The 18,424-nt window shown below is 51.1% G+C and overlaps 1 protein-coding gene across 1 annotated transcript in view; it reads right to left on the bottom strand.

Annotated features, from left to right (window-relative positions):
* Positions 1-18,424, bottom strand: part of LOC139762408 (A disintegrin and metalloproteinase with thrombospondin motifs 6-like) — a 175,528-nt gene that overhangs the window by 39,919 nt on the left and 117,185 nt on the right. The window contains 2 exon segments of the mRNA XM_071687265.1: positions 322-563; positions 15,700-15,850. Of these exon segments, the coding sequence (XP_071543366.1) occupies positions 322-563; positions 15,700-15,850 (393 nt within the window).

Genomic DNA, 18,424 nt, shown 5'->3' with positions numbered 1-18,424 from the left:
GCGGACCCACGACTCGTCAAGTAATTATAGGGCTGGGATTCACGGGGTATTTTGAGGACGAAGAGGAGTGTCATCAGCAGTAATGAACAAGGCGCGGTCATTTCTGTCAGAGTCGACGGTAAACCCGCGCGATCCGCAGTCCCGTTCATCAGGCGTGTGGAGACGGACGCCTGTAGCTGACGCAGGAGGAATACTACAACGGCCACGGTGTTATATACTTGCGTACTCTCTCTCCTCTCTCTCTCTCTCTCTCTCTCTCTCTCTCTCTCTCTCTCTCTCTCTCTCTCTCTCTCTCTCTCTCTCTCTCTCTCTCTCGCTTACCATGTTCATGACGGTGAGGATGTAGGTGTTGATGTCCTCATTGGAGTAGTAGTCGACCATCTTCTTGTCGGCCACCACCGTCACCTCCACATTCCTCTCCACGCTCACGCTCCTCCTCTTCCTCCTCACCCGCTTGTCCATCCCCTCCTCCTGCTGGTGGCCCTCATCGCCGGCAGGTGACCGGCGGGGGCGGCGGGTGTCCTCCCACAAGGCTCGGTCTCGAAGGGCTCTCTCGTGGGAGTCTGGAAAGAAAACGTGGATCATTGGAAATATGTGTCACACCAGACCACTTCCAACACTCTCTAGGTTGATCAGTCTATCAAGCTACCCCTTCAACACTCTTTAGGTTGATCAATCTATTAGGTTTCCCCTTCAACACTCTCTAGGTTGATCAGTCTACTAGGCTTCCCCTCCAACACTCTTAGATTGATCAGTCTACTAGGCTTCCCCTCCAACACTCTCTAGATTGATCAGTCTACTAGGCTTCCCCTCCAACACTCTCTAGGTTGATCACTCTACTAGGTTTCCCCTCCAACACTCTCTAGGTTTGATCAATCTACTAAGCTTCCCCTCCAACACTCCCTTGGTTGATCACTCTACTAGGTTTCCCCTCCAACACTCTCTAGGTTTGATCAATCTACTAAGCTTCCCCTCCAACACTTCCTTGGTTGGTCACCCTCCAACACTCCCTAGGATGCCTCAGTCTACCAAGGTTCTCTCGGAGGCATTCTTGGACGACGAAGAGAACAGGAAGGAACACGTGTGCACCATCGGGTATGAAGTCCCCTCCACACTCCATCTCCCCTTCCCCCCATGTCCACACTCACCTAGCCTTCCTCCCCACTCTCTCTCATCACTACCCCCACCAGACCGCTCACATAATGATATTAATGCGCGTCCATAACGACCCAAAATTTGGATTTATAGTCCCTCTATAGTTCTAAGGCCCTGTGTCCAACCTTGCCTAGAGCACGTCGTCTTCTTCTCTCAGAGGGAATCCATTCATTCTGGACTGGCTATGAGGCAGGAAGGGCATGAAATCATGATGGCGTCGGTGCTATCTCTCGAAACCACAACAAATTTCGTACTCTACGTTGCTCCTTAAAGTTTAATGGATTCCCATTGTCATACGAGACGAACGGACGCATAAAACTACCATGAAAATGGAAATTATACTCCTCCTCCTCCTCGCGGTATCAGCAAAGGTCATCGGAAGAAGCCAAGAATGACATGTCTGAGGTCAGCAACATAAACCGCTTCCCGCCCAGGCCCCGGCGAGCGACGCGCTCAGTGGCCGCGCGCCGCATCCACTCCTGCCAGCCAATCACGGCCACTCCCGCCAAAACAATACTCTCACATAGATGTCCGTCCGTAGCTAAACGCAGTGATTTACCCGCATTGTTTCGTCGATCTACCGCCTCATGGCTCGTATGAAGTTTTCTATTAGCAGGCTAATGGCTCTAGAGTCTGCGTACCCAGCAGCGTGATGCGTTTTGATAGGATGGTTAGGGAAGGGGATGTATGCTTGGGGTGGCGTGTGCCAGCCAGCCCATTAGACAAGACCACAGATCGTGACGTGTTTGCTGCTTCAGCCAACCCACACACCAAGCTTTTCATTCTTTTTTTTTTTCTTTTTTTTTTACGATGTAAAAGGCGGATGTTAATTTTTCGCTTGTTTTCCAATCTCTCTCTCTCTCTCTCTCTCTCTCTCTCTCTCTCTCTCTCTCTCTCTCTCTCTCTCTCTCTCTCTCTCTCTCTCTCTCTCTCTCTCTCGTTTTCGTATGTAGACACCACTAACATCTTACCTTACGCATACCTTCCAGTAAATTTCAGGGGGGGGGGGTGAGTCCTCTGACCCCGGAACTCTGCATCCCATCCAACTTCCCACGCAAGCGCGCACAAACAAACACGCGCACATAAACCACATAAGCACACACTCGCACAAACACAGAACACACAGACCAATGGTAACGCCACGAGTCTGTAACATTGGGCCTCCTGGGCCCTTAACCAGCCACCGCTACCTGTGTTCCTGTGATCACAACCACAAGAAAATGTCCCCACTACCTGTATATCCATGATCACAACCACAGGAGGGGTTCCCACTACCTGTGGTCTCCCTTTCATCTGTTGCATTCCCATCCTGTAAGCCATGGTACCTTAAGCATATATGGGATCACCAACACTCACCTCCTCCTCCTTCTCCTTCTCCTTCTCCTCCTCCTCCTCCTTCTCCTCTCCCGGCCGGCAGCCCAGGTCTGGTAGTGGTACCTGGCCACCACTTCACTAATGATATATCAAGTGGGGCCACTGATACCTTGCACCACCACCCCAAGAGACACTCTTACAGGTGGGATTCCCAGATGACACTGATACACGACACTCCCAAGTGGTACTAGCAGGTGGCATTCCCAAGTGGCACCTAACAGGTGACCCTCCCAAGTGGCACCTAACAGATGGCACTCCCAAATAACGTTAACAGCTGGCACTAACAGATGACACTCCCAAGTGGCAATGATAGATGACACGACCAAGTAGCATTAATAAGTGGCACTCCTAAGTGGCAGTGACAGGTGGGACTCTCAAATGGCATTAACAAGTGGCACTCCCAGGTAGCAATAACAGGTGGCACTCCCAGGTAGCAATAACAGGTGGCACTAATAAGTGATACTCTCAATAAGCATTGACAGGTGGCACCAAGTGGCACCGTCGACAAGTGGCAGTGACAAGAGGCACTAACAACCAACACACACAGAGGTGGCGACACAAAGAGAAAGCACTGCAGACCAGACTTTAACGGGAGACATTCTGACCTAACACTCAGGGAGGACAGTGGTACTCCAGCGATCAGATATGGCACCAGGTAGACTCCGGCGTTTCAATACGACACCCAGGTAGGGACGGTGAGGGCTCGTGCACCCAGCCAGACCTAGCATGTCTGTGGCTCCCACACCGTGAGGCAGGTCGCGCCCTCCGTTCCTGCCCTTCTAGTCAATGCCTCTAATACCACGGAGGCACCTCAGGTGCTGGCTAGTGTGTGCTCTCTCTCTCTCTCTCTCTCTCTCTCTCTCTCTCTCTCTCTCTCTCTCTCTCTCTCTCTCTCTCTCTCTCTCTCTCTCTACGTCCATCTTAACTATTTAGCCATGACATTCCATGCCAAAATTTAGGTCAAATTCTGCGGACTCTCACAATTCCTCTTGGGTCCACGAACAATCATCACTATCTGGGGCATTTCCGCTGTCTTCAAACACACACACACACACACACACACACACACACACACACACACACACACACACAACACACACACACACACACACGAAAGTGTGACGAGAGAGAGAGAGAGAGAGAGAGAGAGAGAGAGAGAGAGAGAGAGAGAGAGAGAGAGAGAGAGAGAGAGAGAGAGAGAGAGAGAGACTGCCTCTGACGAGTCTCGCACGTCCCCAGCTATACACACTTCACAAGGACGACGGAGTAAGTGAAACTAGAGCACAGTACGGCCTGGGGGTCAGTGAAGTGTGTAGCGCTGGCCAGGAGGGCGCTCCTCTCTCCCACAAGGGGTCACCTCACTAGCGAGTCGGCACCATCACGTATGCACGGGTCGGATCCGCAAAGTCGCCCATGGTATCAACTGTAACTGTGGTGCAGCGCTGTGAATACAGAGGCTCGGAATCTAGCGAGAGAGAGAGAGAGAGAGAGAGAGAGAGAGAGAGAGAGAGAGAGAGAGAGAGAGAGTGTGTGTGTTACACGTTACATCTCCCCTCCACCCTCCTCTCCCCTTCGTGAAACCCTTGGAAACCCTTGGCACTCGTGGTAAGCGGTGTCTCCCGGTTCCCTACGCGGCAACGCTAGCCACACTCACTGTCTGCTTCTCTGTTTCTATGAGTCTGTTCCGTCAGCGCGATGGTGCATCAGTCCTCATTACCTTGGCCCGGCGATCAACATTATATTTCACCCTCTCTCTGCTCCGGAGACTCGATCCCTTACTCACACAGCAACGGTATGAAGATAGAACTTCCTTGGAACCTTGGGTGATGGACGGGATTTATTTTGGGGGTGCGGTCCATCCCATAACGTAAGTTCTGTACCACGGCGGCTCAAAGGCATATCCCACAGATATACACCCCTCAGGGAAAGTGGTGTTGCGCCGGGGGGGGGGGGGGGGGGGGGGGACACCGTTCATATTAGATATTCAACAGTTCACCTGCACGTCACGGATGGGGCTGAGACACGTCCGTAGTACTTCGTAGCACAAGAGCTCCGGTTCCTCTATCAGAGAATCTCGCTCGGGTCTTTATCCTCCCACTTGTACGTATCTCTCATCTTATCTTCCCCCCTTTGTGAGCATCTCTCATCTTATCTTCCTCCTTGTATCTCTCATCTTATCTTCCCCTTTGTAAGCATCTCTCATCTTATCTTCCCCCCTTGTGAGCATTTCTCATCTTATCTTCCCCATTGTGAGCATCTCTCATCTTATCTTCCCCCATTGTGAGCATCTCTCATCTTATCTTCCCCCATTGTGAGCATCTCTCATCTCATCTTCCCCCTTTGTGAACATCTCTCATCTTATCTTCCCCCCTTATGAGCGTCTCTCATCTTATCTTTCCCTTTGTGAGCATCTCTCATCTTACCTCCCCCCTTGTGAGCATCTCTCTACAAGGTAACGGAAAAACAAATAACCTAACATGAACAAGAAGAAATTATAAAGAATAAACAGACAAACAAGGAAAGTATCGTGAGCAGATCTACGACTATAAACAGCGTGAATACAAAATACCGATGAAGATACGGGAAACATAACGGAAAGCCGAAGAAAAATTATAAATAGGAAGAAAACAGACGTAAAGAAATACAGAGAGAAAGTGGCAACTTGAGGAGGACGAGGAATGAGGAAGTAAAACAAACAGACACTCATGAAAATAAGGAAAGATAAGCAAGCAATCACAAATCACCGACGGATTCAACAAATCCACTACCCTCCCCGCCTTCCTAATACGTTCCTGCAGTACATATGTATATCTGTAAAAAAAAATGATAATAGAAATTAAAATTCCACTGAGGAGATCACTTGACCTATGACCCTGGCACACGAGAGGGAATCGCCACACTCCGGGGATGGTGGTGGCGGTGGTGGGGTGTGTGGGGGGTAATAAATAGCAACGCTGATCTGGTCATCTTCAAAAGGTTAGAGTTGGCGTTATCGCAGAATGTGAAATGGACTGCACACCATATATACCACCCCGTGCATCGAGGGCGATGAGCACCTCTCCTCACGCACGTACTTACACCTGCAGTCGAGTGGAGATGCGTGAGAGACGCGTCTCTTTACACCACACATTCTGGGGTTCGCGTTACCGGGAAAACGTCGTGATGGCAGGCCCTTAAAACTGTCGAGTGTCCGAGATACCACCGAAGACTAGCGCTCCCCCTCTCTCTTCAGATCTCCTACTACGGATTCTTTATAGGATATTGAGGGTATGTCGTCGTGGGCCAGTCTAATACACATTTGGCCTTTTACCTTCTGGCTGGACACACAGTTGCCTGGCTGGGGTCGGGTTTCCCCAGTCTGGCGACCCGACGATAAATAAGCTTTACTATCCACTGTCGGGCTCGAACAGTGGGCTCGATACCCGTAAAGGAAGCAGTCTTATGTATGTACATCTTTCACAGTGGAGCACGCACCGTATCTAGTGTGATGCAGGTCAGCCACGGTGAAGCAGGCCGACCACAGTGAGGCATTTCACTCTTAGTGGACCAGTTCATCCGCAGGGATGCAGTTCATCCACCGTGAAGCGCTTCAACTAATGATAAGCAGTTCATGCACAGTGAAGCAGTTCATCCACTGTGAAGCACTTCAACTAACGGTAAGCCGTTCATGCATAGCGAAACAGTTCAACCACTGTGAAGAAGTTCAACCCAAGTTAAGTAGTTCATGACAGTGAAGCAGTTCAAAGTTAAGCAGTTTCTCAACGCAGTGAAGCAGCTCAATCGGCGAGAACTCGTCTCATCAGTAGGCACGCGAGCTCACAGTCTCAGCTTGTGAGTCGTGTCGCAGTGTTGGAGTCACCCATTCTGTGGGTCTACCACCGGGATATAAATGCCAGTTTCCACATCCCATCTTGTATTCTGAACACTGCAAAACCTCACTGAGGTCCCCCGGGGACGAAACAAAGCGGAAACTCTGGTTGTGACCAAGACTAACAAGACCGAGATCAGAGGAGATATATTTATATACGCTGGGCAGAGAAACACTTGTGTAATGGGCGGAACTAACGCCTACGAGACTCTCGTGCCTCGCCACACACTACTGACCCGCCTCTGGCTACGATTACCCAAGCCGTCGTAGGCAATGGGGCTCACACTGTCCGCCAGACAGGGGGCCCCTTCTGGGGAAGTTGAGTCACGTACTTGTAGCTGCGGTTCTCAAGGAATATGTGTCGTTCTCAGTAGCTTTCATCACACAGCTCGTGTTGCAGAGGTAAGAAAATTGGTTCGCCTCGAAGGGCGAAGAAGTAGCCGTTCTCAAGGTACTCAACCTTCCCCAGGAATGTCATCAAAACGTCTGGCCGAAGAGAATTAAGTTGCCGAAACCACCAGACTGAAATTTAATAAGAGAGCCGTTTAGTCTTTGTACTCTGGAGGGTCGAGGCTACTGCACCCAAAGGCTGAGGTTCGTTGCACCCCCACGGGCAGGATCGTCGTGCACAAGAAGTTAATGCATCGCACTGAGTCTGCGCAGCCATCCTAATGAGAGGAATCAATTCTCACACTCCAAGAGGTGACGTTATTACGTAGAGTTGATCCTTCCAGTACGGAGGTAAGGGGAAGATATACAGCAAGCTGAGTCACTACTTCAGACTTATGTAAATAGTCTCTCCTCCTTAGTGACTCGAGACAACCACGTCTACCCCAGGGAGAGGGAGGGATGACCACTGGGGGGAAGAAGACAAGGGGACCATGTATTCACAGGTCAGTGACCCAGGCTACATGCCAGACTCAGCTGACGGACCGCCGTGGTACACTGTGGCCTGGCCACGCTGACACACAAAGCTGCTGTACCTCCTCCTCCTCCTCCTCCTCACTTCATGCCCCGGAGGACGCCACCCACACCCACCTACCCCCACCAAGAACATGTTACACTGAAAATCAAGAGTCAGCTCAGCTCCTTGGCGGGATTTTTCCTCTACGACGAGAAAGGTCAACCAAAAGCCGCCGCTTGCCGCGATCATCATCACCCATGAACCTATGTTCCTAAACCTGGATAAGGAAGGTTGAGTGTGGCAGTACGTACGTATGCACGGCGTGTGTGTGTGTGTGTGTGTCTGTGTGTGTGTGTGTGTGTGTGTGTGTGTGTGTGTGTGTGTGTGTGTGTGTGTGTGTGTGTGTGTGCGTGCGGGTGTTTAAACCTTCAAGACATCCGTGTATATCCTGAGGTGAAACTGGGGGACTGGCAAGCTACACATGGCTGGTCGGGTTAAGAGGAAGGACAGGCCCTCAGGGTAGAGGCAGCTGTCGCAAGGTAATGCATGACCCAGCGGGACACAATGTTTACAAACTCCGCTCCTGTCGCCATAAACCAAGTCAGACACGTTCCCTAAACAATGGACACGCTCGTCACATTCTTACAAGAGGCGACGGTGAGTGGAAATCTTATTTTTGTTCTTAGAATGGACCCTCGGGTTCAGGGGAAATGCATATATAAGGCAGGGGACTGCTGGGTGGTGAAGCCGGTGAAGATAGCTTCATGGGTTTCGCCAGTTATGTCACAGTTCCTGCCCCCCGAGTGTGGGGATACCGTGGGCTAAAGCGTGGGAGTTACGTGGGGGTAGGCGAGGAGAGGGAAGGCAGGCAGAAAGGGTGGCACCCACGCAGGAGGGCGGACTGAAGGTGAGAGTGGTGGACCAGGCGAGGCGCCGCGCCGCGCCGGGACCCGGCCACAAGCCACGTATGTACACACGGCAACCAAACCTGTGTACCCCAGCACCGCTTAGCCAGCCAGGCTACCCCAGGAGTTCTTCCCCAGCACCGCTTAGCCAGCCAGGCTACCCCAGGAGTTCTTCCCCAGCACCGCTTAGCCAGCCAGGCTACCCCAGGAGTTCTTCCCCAGCACCGCTTAGCCAGTCAGGCTACCCCAGGAGTTCTTCCCAGCACCGCTTAGCCAGCCAGGCTACACCAGGAGTTCTTCCCCAGCACCGCTCAGCCAGACTACCCCAGTGGTTCCTCCCTAGCACTGCGCAGCCAGGCCACCCCAGGGATTTGCATGTGCGAATTCCAACCTATTCCAAAAGTTTGCAATGATATACTCTCTTCTTCTCCTCCTCCTCCTCCTACTCTCTCTCTCTCTCTCTCTCTCTCTCTCTCTCTCTCTCTCTCTCTCTCTCTCTCTCTCTCTCTCTCTCTCTCTCTCTCTCTCTCTTTCTCTCTCTCTCAATCCAAGATTCAAATTCTAATACGCATCACTCACACAGGTAATGCCACGGACAGTTAACTGTTGGCCTGGGCATGAATAAGTCCCGTCCACCGCTGCAAACTCCCCCGCTGCCACTCACATGTAAGCCCTGGGTCCTCAACTCACTTTCAGTCTATGATTAGCTTCGCCCAGATCAGTGAGGCTTCATCCTAGCCGCTTCTTACCATTCCCCCAAGGCGTCATCGGCGGCCTTGAAGCGCATCTTCAGGCAACAAATAAGCATGACTGCATGAACACGCGTAAACACAGAATCGTATATTACATGGCAAAAACATAAACACAGAGGAAGCCATTGCTTTTGGAGTAAATACTACAAGGCGTTGGGCGAAGGCATGCAACGCGAGCGAATGCTTACATATTACGGTCTAAGCTCAAGAATCCAGCAGTCGGAAACTCCCGTCCAAACTAAAATGAACTCGAAGCAAAATGTTAAGGTGATGCCTATTGATAGTAAATATCAGGCAGTGCTCATGGGCCAGACTACCAGGCTAGCGTCGTGGGTCAGGCCCTCAGGCCTGATGCTTCACAACATCAAGACAAAAACTTGAAACGCCACAAAGAGGTGTGATCTCAGTCTGGTCCCGAGGCAATATCCTTGGTAACCACCCATCCTGTCTATGCTGGCCTGACGCCGCCGTTATTCTGCCATCTTAAAGACTTCCCTTTAGCGTCAACTGCACCGCAACAAACACGCTCTCCATGCACTGACTGACAGCACTGTGAGTTACAAATTTCTCCGTGCGTCCGGGCGACGGCTGTCTGTGGTCGCTTGCGTCTCGAGCAAGACGGAAATGACACTTCTGCATGATGGGCCGGGTCTCTGACCCGACGACCATTAAGGATCGTGTCGAGGGTCAGGTCTACATACCTAAAGGCCATACCGTCGTGCTCAAGGGTCGATCCGTCGTGTCGAAGGGTCTAAGACCCCGGAGTTTCCTAAGCACCGGTGTTACCACCACGGTCCTCCACAGCTCGATCATACTTACACTAAGCTGCACCTTGGGTGACCTCTTCTGTTTGGTTGTCTGGGTTACGTAGCCTGGGACAGTTTGTACTGCTGGTCAAGTTAAATATGACCCCTTTTTCTAGTCTCTCTGACCTCGGTCAAGCAAAGGAAGCTCATCAACGTAGCCAAATCTATGAACACATTCACACAGATCTAAGAAAAAAAAAAAAACGACTTCTCTTATTTAATCATGACTGCCTTATGGAAATATACAGGCGTGCAGAAAACAAAATCACCCTTCGCTATATTGTTGTGGGTCTTCATCTTTCTCATACTTAACTACTTAATGTCGATTGTTATCGTGAAAAATCACCACACAAGCATATGATTTTCGTCAAGTGATCATACATGAATATCACATGCTATCGTATCATAAAAGTGGCCATATATCGCTGTCGTTCATCAACCATACATTATCATCACGTTATCATACTCAATCAAATACATGATCAACCCATTACATCATACATGTTGATCACGTCGATCTTCTCCACACCCACCCTCACACACAGAGTCTAGCGATGCAGCAGCACCCACCACCACCTCCTCCTGCCTCTGCACCGTCAGCGATAACTCTGGCGAGATGCTCCAGGGGGAAAACAAGCATCTTCAAGAGGTGTATACGAGACATCTATACTCGGGGGTCGAATTGTTACGCTGACCGAGAAGTCTCTCTCTCTCTCTCTCTCTCTCTCTCTCTCTCTCTCTCTCTCTCTCTCTCTCTCTCTCTCTCTCTCTCTCTCTAGCCACCCATCCCTTCTCTTCTCCTCCGTCCAGTAAGCACCAACTATCATGCCCCAACAACCGAGGGGCGTCCCAGGGTACCGCACACCCGCCGCCCGCAGGAAAAACTTGTTTATTTCTTCGTGGCGTTGCAGCCCGTGTGTGTGTGTGTGTGTGTGTGTGTGTGTGTGTGCTTCCACTACACGACCTTCCCTCCCTTCCCCTCTCACAGACCCCTGCCGTGTGACTCCTGCAAGACGACACTTCCCTCCTCTCTCACAAAGCCCCTGGTGCGTGTGTGTCTCCTGCCAGACGCCCCCTGGTGTGTCTCCTACCACATGGTCCTCCTTCCTTCTCACACAGTCCTTGGTAAGTGTCGTACCGGAAGACTCTTCTTCCTCACACACCAGACGACCTCCCTCCGTCTTTCCTATGATCCCTGATGTGTGTGTGTATGTGTGTGTGTGTGTGTGTGTGTGTGTGTGTGTGTGTGTGTGTGTGTGTGTGTGTGTGTGTGTCCCGCCACGGCCATTCCCGCACAGCCACTGCATTTCAACCTACCATCGTGTTCCCCACCTCCCGTACATCAGTCCAGACCTCACGAATCCGTGCGAGTCTCGAACCTTTTTCAACCCGTCACCCGATCGTAACATTCCTACCGTCACCAGAGCCCCACTCGACCTTGCCACGCTCCTCACATACTGCGGACATCACCACACACTTCTCCGGCGTCAGTAAATATGCAAACAGTGCAGGGTGGAGGACCGGCCCTAAACTTGAAGCTGTTAAATCTTCGTTCAGGGTGACTCGATCCACTTCTCTTACTAACCCATTGTCAGCGTGTGACTCAGCGGGATTCGAGGGCCCCCACCTACCTCCCTGGGCGTGCAAATATACCATTATCCACTTGCATGGATTACTTTTAAGTCGGGTCAATTCACAATATGAGAGGTAAATACCACCCCTGCCATCCTTGGCGTGGATTATAGTACCTCTGTTTCCCAGAGATTGCCATCGAGAGAACCACCATGACCGACGGGGGTAAGGTTCAGCGCTGACCCAAGATCCTGGACACCCTGTGCGCGCACATGGAAGGACGCCAGCCAGGTGAAGGCTGCTCCGCTGTGTATGCTCCAGGCCGGGTGTAGAAAACAACACCCACTACGGTACAAAGTTAAAGGACGACAGTAGTACAACCTACTACGACAACAAGCTACAGAAGAAGGGCATACTTTGTATCGAGGTGCTGCCGTCAGCCGGACCCGTGCAACAGAGCACTGGAGAGAGATGGCCATGCCGACCTCAATACACGCTCGATGCTGAAGACGGTAACACAAGTCTCTTGCCCACAGCAGGCAACATGGACTCTCCCCCGCCACTATAACGCATGTATATGCTCTCCATAACACACCAGATACCGTCATGACAACAGGTGTGGTGAGGCAGACACACAGGGGGGCACGTCACAGACAAGTATAACATAAGAGAAAGTGATGCAGTTCCTAGGCAACAAGCGACGCGTCCCTCATCTGGCCATCACAAGGGTCGGTCAGTTCCCAGCACTTCACCTGCCTGTAGCTGTTGGCTGGGCAGAGGCACCTAATTGGCCATGGGCGGGTCCGAACAGGTTGGGCGTTCTGTGGGCTCTGATTGTCCCCATCGGGCTGGGCGTTCCCTGGCGTCTGGTTGTCGCCTTGACGAGCAGCTGCTACACACAACACATCAAATGCACTCGGCGTTCAGAACATCTTAATGAACAGGTGAATGTGGTGCGAGCGGCGGAGGGAGGGCGTGCGTCGACCCAACCCCCTGGTTATCGGGGGAGGGTGCCGACCCGTCTAGACGGTAATGTGTGTGTTGCGTGTGGTGGACCATTGTGATTGTTTGTCCTGATGAAGACAGATGGCGCCCCTTCGCGTGGCCACAACCACGCTTCACACACACATAACCATACATATACCTGCACACATACGTACGTAGAGATACGTATATGTATTCATTACGTGCACACAGAAGTATGATACACACAAGCATATTCGACGAGTGGGAGTGATCGTTAAGTGAAGGACACAACAAGAGTGGCACGTTCCTAGAGACTGATAAAACCTTCCTCAGCGAGGCGTGAGGCGGTACAGAGCTGCTCCCACCCCTCAACACAAGTAAGGCCTCTCCCTTCCTTCCTTCCTCCCCCTGCAGGGATATCTCCCTTCCTCCCTAGCTGTGTGACCTCTCCCTCTCCAAACAGTGGTCTCCCTCCCTACCCCAGAAGTGACATCTCCCTCCCTCCTCCAGTATCGACCTCTCTCTCTCTCCATCCTCCTCCTGCAGTGACCCCGAATCACAGCAGTGCCATACAATGCCAAGGTGCCGGTGTAGCTCAACTCCAGCAGTGACAGAAGGTCCCTGCCATAAAGTGTGTCCTTTTGACACAATGGGTCCACCACGCAGCGTAGGTCCCCTCACACAGTGGGGCCACAAAAGCATGCTAAAAGCAGTGGCGCCAACACAAAAGTGGCACCCTGCGCACGGTGGTAGCCAACCAGCAGTGCCATCCTTAAAGGGGCGACAATGATACCCTGAGAGAGAGAGAGAGAGAGAGAGAGAGAGAGAGAGAGAGAGAGAGAGAGAGAGAGAGAGAGAGAGAGAGAGAGAGAGAGAGAGAGAGGCCAGAAACAGTTGCCAGGTCGCCCTACTTTTTGACCTGTGTACTACCAACGTGTCTTATCGAAGTTGTTTACTTTAAAAGAACTTTGTAAGTGTGTGTCTATGTACGTGTGAGTGTGTTTGTGTTGTGTTGTTGTTGTTGTTCTGTGGCTGTATCCCTGCACACCGAATATCTACATGCATAGGTAACTTTGTTCGTGTGTGTGTGTTTGCTCCACGTATGTAAACCCTCTCTTGCATATACGTTTACCTTCAGGTGTGTACGCATTCTGTCAGTGTATGTCTCTTCGTGCCTAGTGTGTGTGTGTGTGTGTGTGTGTGTGTGTGTGTGTGTGTGTGTGTGTGTGTGTGTGTGTGTGTGTGATGTGTACTTCCAGATATATGTACATATTCATCTTTCGATGATGATTTATTCTGCCATACTTTCCTCTTCATTTTCCATAAGATAATAACTGTATTTTGAATCATTTCTACATTCTATTTCCCGCTTCTCAATATGTATGAGACCATTTTCCCTCTCTACTTTAACACCAAAGAAAACGTTAAAACTTTCTTCTTTACCATGAAAGAAAATGATATAACTTTCTTCCTCAACATTAAAGAAAACGTTATAACTGATCAATTTATCATGTGTCACTTAGATGAAAGAAAAACTTACCTTCATAAAGCAGCATCCAATAAGACTGCGCCTCATCGACTTATGGAGGATCCGATCCAGTAAACCAACACGCCACTAACGATGCACAACCACGAGCCAACCACACATGAACCACAGACAAGCCATAATCTATAATGACCACGAGAGAAAACCCCTACCTCACCACAGACTCCTACCTCACCACAGACCCCACTCATTCACCACAGACCCCTCACTCACCACGGACCACCTCACTCACCACAGACCACCTCACTCACCACAGACCCCTCACTCACCACAGGCCCCCCCTCACTCACTACAGACCTCCTCACTCACCACAGACCCCTCACTCACCACAGACCACCTCACTCACCACAGACCCCTCACTCACTACAGACCACCTCACTCACTACAGACCACCTCACTCACCACAGACCCCTCACTCACCACAGACCACCTCACTCACCACAGACCACCTCACTCACCACAGACCACCTCACTCACTACAGACCTCTCACTCACCACAGACCTCTCACTCATAAGCCCGTAAGGTTAAGAACCCCCCACCCCAATAAGTTCGGTAATCGAACATCAAGTTCCAGATGAGACACTGTTCCTGCTGTCATGGATCGGAACCCCAGCCACCAGGTACTCTCTCTCTCTCTCTCTCTCTCTCTCTCTCTCTCTCTCTCTCTCTCTCTCTCTCTCTCTCTATCTATCTATCTATCTATCTATCTATCTATCTATCTATCCATCCATCCTATCTACCTATCTCTCCTTAACGCACAAATAGTAAAGCAAAACAGCAATCACACACACACACACACACACACACACACACACACACACACACACACACACACAGGTGAAGGCCACTGGTGCGGGTATCACGAGCAGCAGCCTCCTCGTCCAACAGGGGCTGGCCTAAACACAGCTGAGACCCAGTGATTCAAAGTGCGTTGGGCGGCCTCGGCCCAGCAGCTAGTTGGTGGTCTGATTCAGATAGCGTCTTGAAGCAGGTGTGTTGGGCAGCTTGGCTAACCAGGTGATGCCCTACCTCACACACACACACACACACACACACACACACACACACACGTCTAACCTACCGCTGCTGAATACTGACAAGGGTGGAGGTTCCGTCCCACTAACTGCCCACCTGGCAGTCACAGGCACGGAGGGGTCGGGTCCCACTGAATGCTGACAAGGTCGTCTTGGCTCAAGAGGATGGTGGTGTCGGGTGTCATTGCTGACAAGGTCGGACCAAGCGTGTCAGGAAGGAGCCTGGTGACACCAAGTTCTTAACAAGGTTGGCACAACCATGGCAGGGATGGGTCGGATGTCACCTAGTATCAACACAAGCTCGGGAGGCATGGGAGAAGTGCCATACAGTAGTGAAAAGGTCAACACGAATTCAGCAGGGACGGGGAGCCGGGTGCCACTGAATGCTAAGAAGGTCCTCGAGGACAGAGTCCGAGGACCAAGATTATCGACATCTTTATATAGCGACTTCCTCGAAGTGGAACATGTAGGGCGAGGCCAACCTGGGTCACTCCGCTGGATGCTAATACCCAACATACCTTCCTAACTACTTCCCTAACCACTGGAACTAGCCTTAAGGATTTCTCAGTGGTACAGAGGCAAGTACACAAAGGTACACACACAGCTGCAGCACAAATGTACTACACACACAAGTAACATTATCAAGTACATTTCATAGAAAACTGTAAATATCTAACATTTCCTGAGCTTGATTACAAAATGGCAGATCAGTATTCGTAGTGGATGGTTTCCACACAATCCACCTACGGTCACGTACAGTCTGTGTGGCTGGCATGTTTTACTGGAGGCCTCACTCCCTCCAGCATCACAACTCACCAGGTGTGGAGCAGGTGTGGGACTCGGCCGTGGGCAGGGAGGAGCGTCGGTACACCACGTGAGGGTGTGGGCTGTTGTCGTGGGCGGCGTGGGCGTGGTCACGCACTGGCTCGATAAGGAACTCGTCTTCGTCCGTGCGAACATAACCCGTCTGTGGGAGGCAAGGGTAACGGGTTAATTAACAGCAATACTGGAAATAACTAAAGAGTGGTGAGGCTGAGGCGTGTGTGTGTGTGTGTGTGTGTGTGTGTGTGTGTGTGTGTGTGTGTGTGTGTGTGTGTGTAGGACACAACTGTGAACATTTACGCATGAATGAAAGAAGAAGAATGGAGAGAGAACTGCTTCCTGGGGAGGCTCCACTGTACAGCTTCAGGACTTCGGAGGTGAAGCGTTTGTGAATGAACCTGACTGGGCGCCCGGCTAGGGCCCCACTTTTTGTCATATTTTTGCGGCGGGTGGTGTCGAGCACCTTCTGTATGAGGATATCATGGGAAAGCCACGCGCGTTTTCCATATCCACTGCCACTAGTGCTGTGCGGAAAGCAGCTGTGGCTGGCTGACGACGTCCAGGATCTGATGTGTGTGGTTTGTGTGTAGCGTGGTGGTGGAGTGATGGCTGTGTTGTATGGAGAGAGAGAGAGAGAGAGAGAGAGAGAGAGAGAGAGAGAGAGAGAGAGAGAGAGAGAGAGAGAGAGAGAGAGAGAGAGAGAGAGAGATGGATTCATCCATTCACTTGTTCTTCTAATTGACAATCTTTTCTAAACAGGTTTAGTATTAGTAATCTGGGCCCATCCTAGACCAGAACCCACCCGAGCTCATATCACAGGCAACGCAGTCTTCCTACACACACACACACACACACACACACACACACACACACACACACACACACACACACAAAGAGCTAGAAAACGGATCATACACCTCTGCTGACTGGACCTTACACCCCAAGGATCCGGTGGTGTCCGCCGCAGGGTGCGTGCGCGCGTTACGTCTTGACCACACACGGAAGCGTACGATAATCAACAACTCCCTCAACGTTTTAAGACCTGAAAGCAGGTCAACAAGGATGGGAGAGGCTCATCGGATCAGCTGCAGAGCTTGAAAACGTACGGAAAAGATGCCAGCAGGAGAACGTGGAGTGTCAATACACAAACGTTCAGAGATTAGACCTATGCTTGAACTCAGGACCAGATGAACCTCGTATCCTAGCTAACAACGGTAGAGGAGAGTGGCCAGAAGACGAGACAAACAGCATAATTCAACTAGCAAGACGAGTGGTGAGCGCTACGCGATATAGCCCGACCTGCCATCATTGCACCACCTCGTCGCAGGTACTACTCTCTCTGTCTATCTCTCTGTTCTGTCTTACCAGCAACATTGACAGGTAAAGTCCATGCAGAGGTTAGGTCAGGCTGACCGAACATTATAAATCACGATCATTTAATTCATTCTCCTACGCTATAAATCTTCGATCTCGTACAATGGCGGACTTAAGCGAGACTACAACTCTTCGAGAACCTGTCTGTCTCCCCTTACCACATCAAAGGAGGAGAAGCCCAGCTTCGGGCCACCCGTCCTTCGTGCACGACTCCTGAAGTTGGCCAGGGGAGGGGAGGCAGTACAGGAGGCGGAGGAGGAGGAGGAGGAGGAGGAGGAGGAGGAGGAGGAGGAGGAGGAGGGGTGGTGGTGTTTGTGGTCACTGTGGCAGGGGAGGGACGGAGGGAGAGTGTCTCGTAAGGCGAGCCGCTGGGAGCCACAAGTGCCCAGACGAGGCCCCCAAGTCCTGTTCACAAAGACTCACTACACACACACACACACACACACACACACACACACACACACACACACACACACAAATACACACAGAAAAAAATACTTGAGGAAACTAGTCATTAAAGCTGTTTCGTTTGCATAACTGGACACGTTCCAGCGTCGCTGTTGGGGCTTGGTCACTCATGCTCCAGATGGTGCGTTCGTTTCCAACGTCTCTATTTGGCAGGGTATGAGCCAGAAATGACAGAGCCTGTGCTGAACGTGAGGCAGAAGAGATCTGCTATGGTCTCTCTTATCTTCCAGGGGTGATGGACACCTTCTGACGTCTTCACTTCCTCCCTGGTTACCTTCCCGACGACGGCGTCACACGGTCGGGACGCATTGATAACATCGAACGTCACCTGCCCCTGTCCCGTCGCTCAACACAGATCTCGTCAGCGCACTGTAATATCCCTGGCTTTCTTTGCACAAATCATCCCTAGCGAACGTACGCATGAAATTCGCGCGCGCGCGCGCGTGTGTGTGTGTGTTTTGTTATTGTTGTTGTTCTTCTTAGTTTATCGACCTCGTCAAATCGCAAATCTTGCGAAGTCCTCAAGCTTCGAAACCTGACTACTCAAGCGTTGCTCCACTCGTACATCTATCTAAGGAGGCAATACTCTACAAACTAAATATTGGCTGGCTTCTGCGCGGTGAACACACCAAGTTTGTTTTTTTGTTTTCTCCCTCTCTCTCGCTCACGTTTCAGATACGAAAATATACAACGAGGGGTTCGAGCGCCGAGCTATACAGATACGTGTGACAAAACTCCTCACACACAGAATACTGCTCGCTGCCACCCAACGAGCGAAGCGTACAGAGTATGAAGGACAATCGAGGAATATTGTGACCGCCACAAAAGGTACAGTAAAACTCCTGCCAGATGCCGGGACTCTGAAGTCTCGACAGTT

This window comes from Panulirus ornatus, chromosome 43, assembly GCF_036320965.1.
Source record: "Panulirus ornatus isolate Po-2019 chromosome 43, ASM3632096v1, whole genome shotgun sequence".
Lineage (NCBI taxonomy): Eukaryota > Metazoa > Arthropoda > Malacostraca > Decapoda > Palinuridae > Panulirus > Panulirus ornatus.
This window is presented reverse-complemented; position numbering and strand designations above follow the sequence as displayed.